The sequence below is a fragment of the Triplophysa rosa genome, linkage group LG7, assembly GCF_024868665.1.
Source record: "Triplophysa rosa linkage group LG7, Trosa_1v2, whole genome shotgun sequence".
Lineage (NCBI taxonomy): Eukaryota > Metazoa > Chordata > Actinopteri > Cypriniformes > Nemacheilidae > Triplophysa > Triplophysa rosa.
Window position 1 is genome coordinate 13,225,671 of NC_079896.1, and position 12,511 is coordinate 13,238,181.

Here is a 12,511-nt window from a genome sequence, read left to right on the forward strand (position 1 = left end):
TTGACCGCAGTGGGGTGTGAGGGGTCCAGAGTGATTTTGCGACCCCTTTTACTCACTCTGTGGTAGGCTAAACTGAGACCAGTTTTTATTGCACTTATGCATTGTTGTCCTTATGTTGTTCCAATTGCTTCTGTTTATCTCCGGCTCTCACTAAATCCTCAAGTTAGATCTGTGGGCGTGGCTTGTTGGTTTTGACCAAATCCTTGCTGTTTCAAGTCTTATGAAACACTTACCCTAACCCACACACTAACCCTAACCTAATCCTAACTAAACTACCTATGATTCTTAAACATGCCAAAAACACGGCTGCGCGATGACGTCAGATTCGAAACACCAAGGATTTAGTGAGAGCCGTTTACCTCCTTTGTACGTCGCTTTGGATAAAAGTGTCTGCTAAATGACTAAATGTAATGTAAAGGTTTGACATGACAAGAGGCTGCGTAAATGATGACAGAATTTCCATTTTTGGGTGAACTATCACTTTAATATGGTGGTGACATCTAGTGGAGTTTACAAATGCACGGCACCGAAAGTCAAATAAAGCGCTGTTTAAAATGTCACTATTACAATTGACCACTTATAGTGTTTAAACTGAAGAAAATAAAAACAACGACAGTGGTTTAACAGTTACTAGCTCAAATAAATACATTCAATTTTTTTTAACTTATTTGTGACGTCTCATATCAAATCACCTTTAAATTCGTTTTTCTTCCGTACCGGTAGTGGTCGCTGTTCTCTGTTAAACGGTCGCATAATTTTTTACTTTTGCTCTTGTGCCCCGTCCCTTAACGGAAAGCAACAACAAAACCCAGCTGGGGATATGATGCTGTAAAATACAGTAAATGTGTATTGGTACTGTTGTTATCGGTGAATGACATTTCATCACTAGTGCTGTGCACTGCAGCTGGACCAGCGCTCGCTGTACCGAGGTCAGAGCTTCCGATCTTCCATAGGAACTATTTTAGTAACTGGTTGGTTCTTTGTTGTTTCGGGATTTCCTATTAATACTTTCCTTGTTCATTTAGGTGTAGATTTGACGGCAGTGATGGCGATCAATAAGATCTTCATAAAAGTGGGATACGCGTTTGTTGGGGTGCTTGTGGGATTTTCGGCGTTTCTAGTGTGGAACATCGCCTACAAACAGCCGTGGACAGCAGCGATGGGTGGATTATCAGGTACAGAATTGATTAAGGCTGTGATTAAAATTCTAGTAAACTGTTTACACAGCGTTTTTGGACATCATAGACGGACTCGGAACCAACCCGTATATGATGCCTAAAATGCCTTTTAGATGGAACGCTCACAAGTGCTAGAGCCTTTATCATTTTGTCGTCGCTTTACTTTGTGCAAGTATTTTGCTATACTTGTAAATCGATTAGCTTTTAGACAAAACAGGCTGTGATTGGCAAAGTATTTCAATTTAAAAATAAATATTTACAGTGGACAGTTTGTTTTCTTGTCCCAAGTCAGTCGTTTTTACCAAATCATAATACACTTCAAACTCTTTATTGACACATTTATTCACACGCTGGGTGCATCTGTACTTAGAGTGTGTTTCACACTTTTGCTCAGTGACCTTTGCCCTTTGAATGAGTTCCATGAAAGATTTTGCTGAGTTTGTTTTAAAGCTTTTTTAACTTTTAACCACTGCTTATCTTTTTCAAGTTTATTTACATGGTTCAGAATTGTATAAATATTTCATATAATCTCTTGATTTGCCATAAAAATGGAATATTGCAGTCATTATCAGTATTTATATTTTTTCGTTTTATTCATGAGTAACAAAAACTGCATACACCATACATCATTTCTTAAAATAGATTTAGCAGGTTTTCTGCTTTATTGTTTAACAGCACAAAAATCTCTTCTGCAATTCTTAGAGCACATGCAGAACTGAGAGAAAATAGCACTGTCATCGGTCAAACAGCAAGTTTACATGCATGTGAGAATGACAAAGCAATAAATTTGCAGTAGTGTTGCAGATAAAGTCACTGATGTCTTGCACATTGAAAATTTGAGTTAACTTGAGTTAAAGATCGCGTATCACAGGCAGTTTCTGCCAATCTCATATTCATCTTGAGTGCCTATACAGTAGTATTGCATACGTCGTATATTTGAAGAGTATTTAGTTTGATCAAATTTATAAAAGAGAGATACAGTTGTGAGCTGTGCGATTATTTCCGGAAAAACACGAGCTGCTAGAGGTGGGACTAGTGGGGAGAGTGGGATGGAACTACAGCACGAGCAAGCATCACATCATCACATGAATCCTTCCGTGTTTTGTACATTATGCACGTACACGACACCGGGATCCAGAATTAGAAAAACCGTTCCGAAACGAGTTGGAGTGCTGGGGGAGTGTATCAAGTACAGAAATACTACGTCATACGTCCAACTCGTTTTTTAACAAGTTGACCATGTTAAGCATGAGAAGCCAGCACGTTTAACAGTGTAAAGAAGTCAGAATGCATGACATAGCATGATAGCTCTGCTTTAATAATCTTCATGTATATGTGTAATTTTACAGGTGTTCTGGCACTATGGGCTTTGATCACACACATCATGTACATCCAGGACTACTGGAGAACGTGGCTGAAAGGACTGAAGTTCTTCCTATTCATCGGTGTCTTCTTCTCAGTGCTATCAATCATAGCATTTATCTGCTTCCTGTGTGTTGGGATCTCCCGCAAAGAATGTGAGTAGAGATCATCTATTTTAAAGCAGACTGTCTAAAAGAGTTCACTTTCAACCGTATATAGTTTTGGCAAGATTGAGGTATGAACTAAAAGATTCATTTGGATTTGTCTCAAAAGAAAAGTGGCCTTCAGGACATTAAACTGACTGAAATTCAATGTTTGTGTGTTTACAGCTCTCACAGATCCTACCAGTCTGTTCCTGTCATGTGTTTGGAGCTTCATGAGTTTAAAATGGGCATTCCTGCTCGCCCTCTATTCTTATCGATATCGCAAAGAATTTGCCGACATCTCCATCCTCAGTGACTTTTAAATATACACCAACAATAACACGCACATGCCCACAGACAAGCAAAAGAACAAACTTGGAACATGCTTGGCTATTTTAAATAAATCAGGAGCACTTACTGTGGATAGCGGGAAAGCTTTAGTTCCTTTAGTTTAAAAATAAATTACATAAGTGGACCTCTTTTCTTTCCCTTGGTCTGTGAGAATATCAGGTGGTTTAAAGTGCATTATGGGTAATGAGTTTTAACATTACAGTGAGAGGCTCCGCTGTCTGTGTGTGTTCGTAAGGATGCCATCAGTGATGTTATACACTTTGAACTCTCTTTAATATTCTTATTGCAAGCATACGATCAAAATCACTGTTTCTGAGCCTTCTCACCTTGTGTGTAGACACCTATACTTATTAAGAGGATAGAGGAACCTTCTGTCTTTCTCTTTGCTGCTGTTGTTGTCGTCTTGAATGTTTTCTTTCAATCTTACAATGGGACAGACGAGTGGCAGATTACGTCTCAGAGTGTCGACTAGGTCAGGTATCACTAAATAAACTATTGTCTTTGTTATAAACTACATGTTACAGACAGTATGAGGTAGGGTGGGTTTCTATTGATTTTGGAATAAGCACTTTATTGTCTATAAATTGTTTTAATGGCTTCTTTATAAGGAATTGGTTTAACCAATTGCAGGCTGGTAAGGGACACATTATGACTTTAAGAGTTTTGTTCATCTGTTTCTTATGACCCCAGAGCATTAGTATGGGAGCAACATCAAAATTTCAATGGCACACTTTACATTAAATAATCTAAACCAAATGATTCCCATATTTTTGTAGCATTTTTAACAGTTTGGGTATGTACAATTTTTAACCTTTTGATGGTTTAATGTCAGTGTGTTATTTCTATCACATGTCTGGCGGTTATGGCTATTACAGGGCTATGTGTAATTTACTGTAGTATAGAATCACAGACTGCATGCATTTTTCTTGTTATAACATGTTTCTTTCTTTTTATATTTACACATACTGTGCATCATAATAGAATGTGATTTTAGCTTTTCAGGTAACCATTATATCATATTATTATGAACTCAATAATGTTATGTATGTATCTATGTACAGTATGTATGTATGACTGAGCAGGCCATTAATAAAAAAAAATATTATATGGACTGGTTTTCTGTGTGGTACACTGATATATTTCTAAAATCTTTTACTGTAATTCTGCAAACAGTAAATGTATTCAAGAACATTGTATTACATGACATCTTGTATTACATAAGAATTAGTATTATTCTTTATTCTGTATAAAGACAAAAATATATAACAAATCAGATACAATTAAGCAATAGACCAGGGTTCCTCAAATCTTACCCTGGAAGGCCAATGCTCTGCAGAGTTTAGCTCCAAGCCTCCAACCCTTATCAAACACATCTGAGCAAGCTCATCAAGGTCTTCATGATCGCTAGAAAATCACAGGTAGGTGTGTTCGATCAGGGTTGGAGCTAAACTCCGGGAAGCACCGGCCCTCCAGGGTAAGATTTGAAAAACCCTGCAATAGACATTCATTTACTGATATTATTTCCCACAAACAAAATTATAGTTTGGAGATGAAGAAAATTCGGTAACCTGAGATAAGAATTTTACAGCTTTACAAAAGTACAATTGATTTTTGTCCTTGAGATTGTCATTAAAATATTTTTTTATTCAAAATGTCCAGTTTTACCAACAATAAATGAAAAATAGCTTGACCACAACGTTACATATTTTCCACATTTGTACTGAATAATGTAACACATTTTTAAAATTCTTAAAAATTAGAAAATAAAGATCAAAATTCATGTTTTCAGATCATGTCTGAAATAAAATATAAATTTGGGCTGAGTGCACATGAATGCAACCACAAAGTCATTCTTACTTCGACATACACGGATGCAGCACTGAATGTTTTGGCCTGATGCTGCGATGCTTCAATAAGTCCGGCATATGCTAATATCATAAATACTGATTTTAAAAACTTGCAAACTTGTAAATACGAATTTTGCCAAGAGGCATCAAAAAACTGCATTACCAACTATTCTGTCATCATTTACTCACCCTCTTGTCATTTCAAACCTCTATAACTTTCTTTCTTCCGCAGAACACATAAGAAGACATTTTGAAGTAAGTTGGCACTGGACCCCATTCACTTCTATTGTATGTACACAAAAACAATGTAAGTGAATATTCAGTTAACAGCATTTTTCAAAATATCTTCTTTTGTGTTCTGTGGAAGGAAGATTTGAAATGTCAAGAGGGTGAGTAAATGATGACAGTTTTTATTTTTGTGCGAACTATCACTTTAAATTAAACTGAATTGCTTTGCTTGCATATTAAGATCTGTGTGGGACAAACGTTTTACTCAATGTTTCACAAACTTTCACTTCCTCTCTGTCCTTGTGTGACATTGTCCAGGGGCATCATGTACAAGCTATTATTACAAAATCCTCTCAGTTTAGATTAAAATGACTCAGCATTCTCAATTTCTCACTATATTAGATTTTACAGTATGTGACATGACAGTGAAATAAAAACTCTTGTTGCTCAGTGAAGCTTCTCAGGGAAAGCTTATTATTTGGTTACAGTTTCTTAGGATTGTCTTCGGTCTCCCACAACACTGCAATCAACCACCTCAGTCCTACAAGGTTCAGTATGAATTGATGCTATGTCTCCATACAGACAGAGATAAATAGTCTTTTCAACGCAGTAATAACAGACCGGCTGCTTACATTGAATCAGCTTCATCGTGTTCCATTGGCTCATTTGGGTAACTATAACAGAAAAAGTCAATATTCAGTAAATATACAATAAAGCACATATACAGATATCTAAGGCTGTGTTTATATTAGCCCCGGGTCAGGGAGATTTCACAGAACACGTATAACGGGGAGGATGAGCATGTTACAGATAATGATACACTGGAAAGTATCCGCCGACCACTGCAGCCATGTTGAAATCGAGGCAGCGGTGGGACGTTAACCACGGTCAGAATCAGATACAGGCTACAATTGTTTGGACTACCAAGCTGGAGTTATTAAAAAGATTAATGATCTTATATGTGAAAGTATAAGCAGAGGATGTTTGTCAAATTTCACAAGCTTTTGTACTTGACCACTTCAGGCGAACCACCATCACATATTCAAGCTGCGGCGGGTTCTCTTTCAAACATTCGCTCGGTATCTCACTATGGGAACGCTCTGGCGCGACAGATCCTGGAAGCACCAATGACACCACGTCTGTCAGCTGACAGACCAATCACGATAGGGATGCGGGAGTCCCACCTCCCTGATATACAGTATATACCACTGCCGGTGGTCCCTATTTCATTCTCGATCTCTTCCCCGTGAAGATCTAATTTGGAAGCTATCTCTCAGCAGGCACCGTCAAAAAAAGGCTGTTTAACTGTTCTTAGACGAGCCGTCAAGGTATGTCGCTGAATGCAGAGATTTTTATGGGCGGATTTATTCACTGTCACGGTAAATTATTGCTGAGCTTGATAATTGTAAACTGCGCGTTTTTCTTGCAAAGTGGTACGTTGTGGTGAACTATGGCAACTTCTGGGTCGGCAAGCAACGGGTTGAAAGCGACTTCGTGTCTGTGCCCTTGTGGATTTATAATCTCCGGCAGAGATTCTCATCCCCTCTGCATCGTATGCCTGTGGGTGAAGCGCGCAGGAGGCACTCGCTTACCCCGAGTGCTGTCCTCACTCTTCCCTCTTCCCGTCAAGGGTGTTAGAGAGAAGAGTGCGGGTGGCGGCCGCTAATAAAGATGACCCCTGCCTTTCTGCGCCGCCCACGGAGGAGACTAAATAGCCCCCTGCGTCAAGCAGCGGGGGAGATCCTATGGACGAAGTCTCCCCTGAACTGCCACCTATCTTTGGGTCCTTAACAGATGACGGAGAGGAGGAGGATTACGATGACAAAACGATCGCTTGTCTTTTGGAGGAAGGAGAGGAGGATGAAGACGGGACACCTAACCCAGCTCTCTGGGAAGAGATCTGCGTTATTGCAGATCTCAACCTGAGAACTTCCAGAGGTGCGGTCCAGAGCTGCGGTCGCAGTATGGGCCTGGCAGCTCTCTGGCTGGGGCTGTCAGACAGAGAGAAGGTGGACTTCTTGGATGCTCCGGTTGAACCCAAAGCTCTGTTTGGGTCGTCAGTCACTGCTATGCAACAGCGGTGTGACCTCAGGAAACAGGAAGGTGAGGAATTCCAGACCTGCCTCCCTCGTAAGTCCACAGCAAGGCCACCTCCACCTGCATGTTCAGGTTTTGAGAACCCCCAAGGACCAGCCAGTGTTCAGGTCAGTGTTCAGTGTTCTCAGCCGAAGGTAAAGCTGTCCTTCGCTGCAGCTCGACACCGGCCAGCAAACCCTCAGGGAGGAAGAAGCGGCGTGCTACCTGACCTGTCATTTGGGTCAGGACGAGTGGATGAGCATCAACACTCACAGAGTATCTGGTGTTCTCCTCCATCAAAGAGAGTCAATTTCTCCCCCTCCTGCCAAGAGAAAGCATTGGACTCGGGAATTGTTAGAAGAAAGTTCTCTCTCAACCAGTTTTCATGTGAAGTTGGCACCAGTTCCCCCAGTGCCCCACAGAAAAGTTCTCCCCCCTCCACCCATGGAGTTAAAACGGAGGTCAGAGGGCAGTTTGCAAGAAAACATGTGTGGTGTGAAAATAAAATAATTCCCTGTGCATCCAGGCAGTGGGCCGAGGGCACAGCACAATGTGAAAATAAAAACACACACAAAAAATTGTCCAGTTTAGAACTGCAATCCCCTACTATGTATACAGTGTATTCAGAGCTCCGTGTCAAGCCCGCGCAGCTTGAAACAGAGCTCTGAATACACCGTATATATAATTTACACACAGAAACAAGCTTGTATAGTGTTGCTAATAGCTGATGTCAGTAAGCACTAAGCACGATATTTAGGCAGTGGTACGACATCCCTCAGGACAGCGCAGCTGGAAAACGGAGAGTTGATTATACTGTTTACAGTAAATACACTCACGTATTAGAAACAAGCTGGTATGGTGTTGTTGTACATGAAAATAATAACAATTTTGTGTCTGTGACATGAAAATAAACAAATGATGCGTTTAAAAAGTGGTCAAGTAATCATCTCATGTGATTTGACATACATCCTCTATAGGTTGCAAATAATGATACACTGTAAAAAAGTATCCACGATCATTTCGTGGGAAAATGAACGACTGTTCAACGTTCGGGAGCAAGAGTAATCTTTCCACAGTATTTGTCAAATTAGACGAGAGAATAATGATAGCTGGGGGCGTTTTCTTTGAAGTTGTACCAGTAAATATACAGTACATGATAAACTGGCTGGATTGTGTTTACATTACACTGAGATCCGATCACAATGCATCCTCGAACTACCTCTGGATCAGGACACGCTGATCGGATAACATTCCGATTAGAAGCGCGTTTACACTTGTCTTTTCAATGTGTATGTGGACAACATCCAGATTCAGGTCGCATGTAAATGACAAATGTAAATGCAGCCTAAGTAAGGGATAATCCACAGCTAGCCGTGCGTTAAAGGGTTTTAATGTATGACATGGAGGCCAAGAATGCGGAGGGTAAAATCCTTATACCATCGTCATTTGCCAAGTTAAAGCTGTTATTGATGCTTACAGTGTAATTTTAGATCAAACAGTGAAAATGACAGTTATTTTCATCAGTTAATATTAAATGTAATCAAACTGACAGGAGCTACCCGTGCGTTAAAGGGTTTTAATGCACACCTTCCAGCAAATGAGAATCGAGTATTCAAACAGACCATGGTATAACACACAATATAAAACATACATCATAGAACTAGTGCAATATTTTAACAATGAATATTCTAATAGCCTCCCAATAAATGCAAACTGTTGAAAGTAGTGGTTATATTGTTGTCTTACCATCTTCTGCTTGGAACAGTCATAGTGAGGCCACCCATAGCAGAAGCGGCATCACTGTCTGCCGAGTATCTCCGCTCTGCTTTAACATACGGCAGGGCAACAGACTCTAACACAGATCTTACTGAACCCCAGTACTGGCCTAAAAGAGACAGAATTATAAAAAAGGCTTACTTTATGAATATGCACCGAAATGAGCTCAAAGACATGGCTATTAACACTCATAACTGAATAGTTCTCACTCTGTACACGCAGTAACTCCTCCAGAGACCTGACTGCATTATCACAGGGCCTTCTCAATAACTCTTCCTCAGCTAAAGGCTCAGGCTGTAAAAAAATTCTAACATAAATATCGTCGCTGTCCTTCCGAAACCTTGTATGTCCAATTGAGCTATTTTTCAGGAAATGGAAAAAACACTGCACTTTTTAAATGATTAAATACAGTGTTGTTAAAGTTGACAAGCACTTTTTAATAGTTGTATTGGTTCGATATTATCAAAACCCAGTGACAAACATAAAGGGTGACTAGCAATGTTTTATGGCAAAAAATAAAAATCACGAAATATGGAGGTACAAGGTTTTAGAAGGACAGCAGCGATATTCAGACAAGAGGTTAGCATCTGTACAGACGCACCTCATTTCCCAAAAGAGCACCGACACAGGCCTGTGACGCATCACAGAGAGTTGTGAGGTCAAAACCTCCCTCTAAGACCAATACAACACGACCTTCAGCCAGCTCCATTAACTTTCTGGTCAGGAATCCAAAACCTGGGACACACTTGTATTTTAGTTACAAACAGATTTACATATTCAGTGGTACACTGCAGTTATTTTATGTTTTATGTAATATACATTACAGCCACGGAAAAAAGACCATTCCAAATTTTCATTTCAAATCAGCATTTCTAGATGTATTGTGGCCCTTCCAGTCCAGTGTTTGTTGAATTTGAACAAAATAACACCTCAGGAGTGACATAAAGTCATCCAACACCAATGTGAAAGACTGACAGCATGACAAGACACATGAAAATTGTGATAAAAAGGTTATCACGTATAAAAAATATTTTTGAACTTTTCCTAAATACATGTACAAATATTACTGTTGTATTGCTTAAAGTGAATATGAACTTGTTTTTTTTGCATTATTTGAGGTCTAAAAAAATACAGAGATTCTATTCTGTTATTTTGACCTGTTTCTCCAGTTTTCATTTTCTGCAAATAAATGCAAATAAAAAAATATTTTTATTAGAAATTTGCTAGAAATATTGTTACTAGTTCACAGAATGAAACAAAAATGTTCATTTTACAGTAACACATTTACAATCGTCAGAAGCAGTGCCCTTGAGCTCCACCAGACCGAACTTCCAGTTTTCACTACAGTTCCCATAATCCATTACCTAGACTCATTAGCCATTTTCACCTGTATCTATCTTGTTATCATGTGTTAGTCTGTCTATTTATACCCAGTTCTTTCACTCACTCATTGCTAAGTCTTGTTAGTGTTACACCCTGCATTTCTGAGCATTCATGGATTATCGTGTATACCTTTGGATTGTATTTTTGTCTTCTGAACCTCTGCTGTCTGCCCTGACCATTGCCTGTGATTTCATCTGTGAATGTTTGCTGCCTGCCCTGATCTTTGACTGTTTCTTGAACTCTTGTCTATTGGAACTGCATTTAGATCCAAAACCCTTCAAGTCTCGGAACAATTCGTAACAAACACATACCTATAAAATGTAAATTTTAATATCAGAAAAACGGTCTCTGAAATGGTCTCTTAATTTTTTCCGCAGCTGTATTTATGTAATATATTATGTTCAATATTAGCTAGCCCATTAACTAATGTTAACAAATACAATTTTTTTGTAAACTGTTACCAAATAATCTCACAACTACAGACATGCTCTCTGGGAACGATCTGCACTTCTAATACATACATTTAGCTGACACTTTGTATCCGCCTAGAGCAGGTGAATGACCGTCAGCAGCATCAAAACCAGCTGAAACCAGGACCACATTAGGAGAAAATTCACGAGCAATTGGCATAACTATTGTTCTGTAAAGACAGAGATAGGTTTAGTTCATTAGTTTGTGTACAATACGCACGAAGGTGCATCATTTCTACGGCACTAAAAACTAAACTGATATCTGAAAAATAATTCAAGAAAATGTGAAAGGTGCTTCACGCAAAATTCGTTCGTACCTGAATGCAGCTAAATATTCTGCATCTCCCATTGGAGGATCTAGCCCTCCAGACCAAGCCACATTTACATTATAGCCTTTCCCTTCCCCATCTCCTGCCTGCAACACATACATGCCAAAACACACCGACTCTAATATCGAGCACATACATATTTTATATTTGTGAGCACAGATAATATTTTAGCAGAACTTACCAGTTTAGGTCCTCCAGTACCTGGGAAGAAAGTACCGTAGTCGTAGCGATGCAGAGAAATATAGAGCACACTAGGATCTGTGTAAAATATTGCCTCAGTTCCACAACCATGATGAATATCCTTATAAAAGTGCAGAGGAGTGCAATGAGAATTGAGAATCAGGGTTCTTCAAAACATCTTTTGGATTGTGGATTTATTTCATAGACTAATACCATCACATTTTTGTGTTTCTTACCCAATCCACTATAAGAATCTTTTTCATATTTAATCTGTGCTGAAGTTGTTTAGCGGCAATAGCAACAGAGTTAAAAATACTGAAGCCTCTATAACAAAGAACATGAGACATTAGTTTATAAAGTGCTATTTAGAGTTAAAAGTGACACGATTTCCATCATGGCATTACAAAGCCCTACATTTTTGTCATTCGTTTTTTGTCATTTCACTATTCACTTAATGGTAAACAAAATATTGACGTTTGTGTGTGCACTTGTGTGCAACTCACCCTGTCTGAGATTGTGCTGCATGGAGTCCTGGAGGTCTGACCAGAGCAAACCCATTCTGAGGGAAAGTCAGGGACAGATTATGAAATTTTGGTCACTGTTTTGTGGGAGAAGAAATCCATACTATTGGAGTCTCACCCTCAGCTCTCCGAGAGCCACACGCAAGGCCAGCTCGATCACACTGCCGACTGCCATTTTAAGTGCTGCTGAACTGGACAAGCTGTTCCATACCATATCATGATGCCTCTGTCAATCATGTGCAAACAACCAAGGACATTATCATGCAACAACTAAAAAGATTACAGAAGACACAGCGTCTAAAAAAACATAGTAACACCATGGTATTTTATACAAGTGTTCACACTTACCCCCTTTCCTCCACACGGTTGTGTCTGAAACATCTCTTGATGTGGGTTGGCGACACATTGGCGAAGTGTAAAAAAACATTAAAATGCATTTACACACACAATGTTATATTGGTGCATGTGCACGTATCTACTACATACCGATGTGGTCTGAGTGCTCCGTGAAAAGAATAACATGATCCTTTGAATGGACTGACTGTAGTTCCTCAAAAGTGGCCATCCTGCCCCTAACCAACTAAAACAAAACATAACAGATATGTTGATGTACTGTATGTTCATTCGACAATAACAACAGCTATGGCTATAGATCATTTTGTCTCTT

General features: G+C 39.3%; 2 protein-coding genes across 5 annotated transcripts in view; one reads left to right on the forward strand and one right to left on the reverse strand.

Moving 5' to 3' along the window:
- The first annotated feature begins 743 nt into the window (after positions 1–743).
- slc48a1b (solute carrier family 48 member 1b) lies at positions 744–4,139 on the forward strand. Its single transcript, XM_057337844.1, has 4 exons — positions 744–929; positions 1,026–1,175; positions 2,528–2,695; positions 2,870–4,139. Exons 2-4 carry the CDS (start codon positions 1,046–1,048, stop codon positions 3,004–3,006), a joined length of 435 nt encoding a protein of 144 aa, XP_057193827.1. The 5' UTR covers positions 744–929; positions 1,026–1,045; the 3' UTR covers positions 3,007–4,139.
- Positions 4,140–4,175: 36 nt separating this feature from the next.
- hdac7b (histone deacetylase 7b) overlaps positions 4,176–12,511 on the reverse strand; it is a 45,663-nt gene continuing 37,327 nt past the window's right edge. For 3 of the 4 annotated variants that reach the window (XM_057337849.1, XM_057337848.1, XM_057337845.1), the window contains 13 exons: positions 12,331–12,424; positions 12,193–12,227; positions 11,963–12,070; positions 11,827–11,882; positions 11,560–11,647; positions 11,325–11,444; positions 11,132–11,229; positions 10,866–10,984; positions 9,563–9,696; positions 9,171–9,255; positions 8,932–9,070; positions 5,742–5,783; positions 4,176–5,650 (listed from right to left, as the gene is read on the reverse strand). In XM_057337849.1, coding sequence (XP_057193832.1) covers positions 5,602–5,650; positions 5,742–5,783; positions 8,932–9,070; positions 9,171–9,255; positions 9,563–9,696; positions 10,866–10,984; positions 11,132–11,229; positions 11,325–11,444; positions 11,560–11,647; positions 11,827–11,882; positions 11,963–12,070; positions 12,193–12,227; positions 12,331–12,424 — 1,167 coding nt within the window. In that variant the 3' untranslated portion in view covers positions 4,176–5,601. The remainder of the gene's footprint in view (positions 5,651–5,741; positions 5,784–8,931; positions 9,071–9,170; positions 9,256–9,562; positions 9,697–10,865; positions 10,985–11,131; positions 11,230–11,324; positions 11,445–11,559; positions 11,648–11,826; positions 11,883–11,962; positions 12,071–12,192; positions 12,228–12,330; positions 12,425–12,511) is intronic. The other variant, XM_057337846.1, reaches the window with a different exon arrangement.

Bases quoted from the DNA above. Each gene is read 5' to 3' on its own strand.
- slc48a1b (XM_057337844.1), top strand. From the start codon at position 1,046: ATGGCGATCAATAAGATCTTCATAAAAGTGGGATACGCGTTTGTTGGG. The intron at 1,176-2,527 runs GTACAGAATTGA...GTAATTTTACAG, and splicing joins AGCGATGGGTGGATTATCAG to GTGTTCTGGCACTATGGGCT. The intron at 2,696-2,869 runs GTGAGTAGAGAT...GTGTGTTTACAG, and splicing joins TGGGATCTCCCGCAAAGAAT to CTCTCACAGATCCTACCAGT.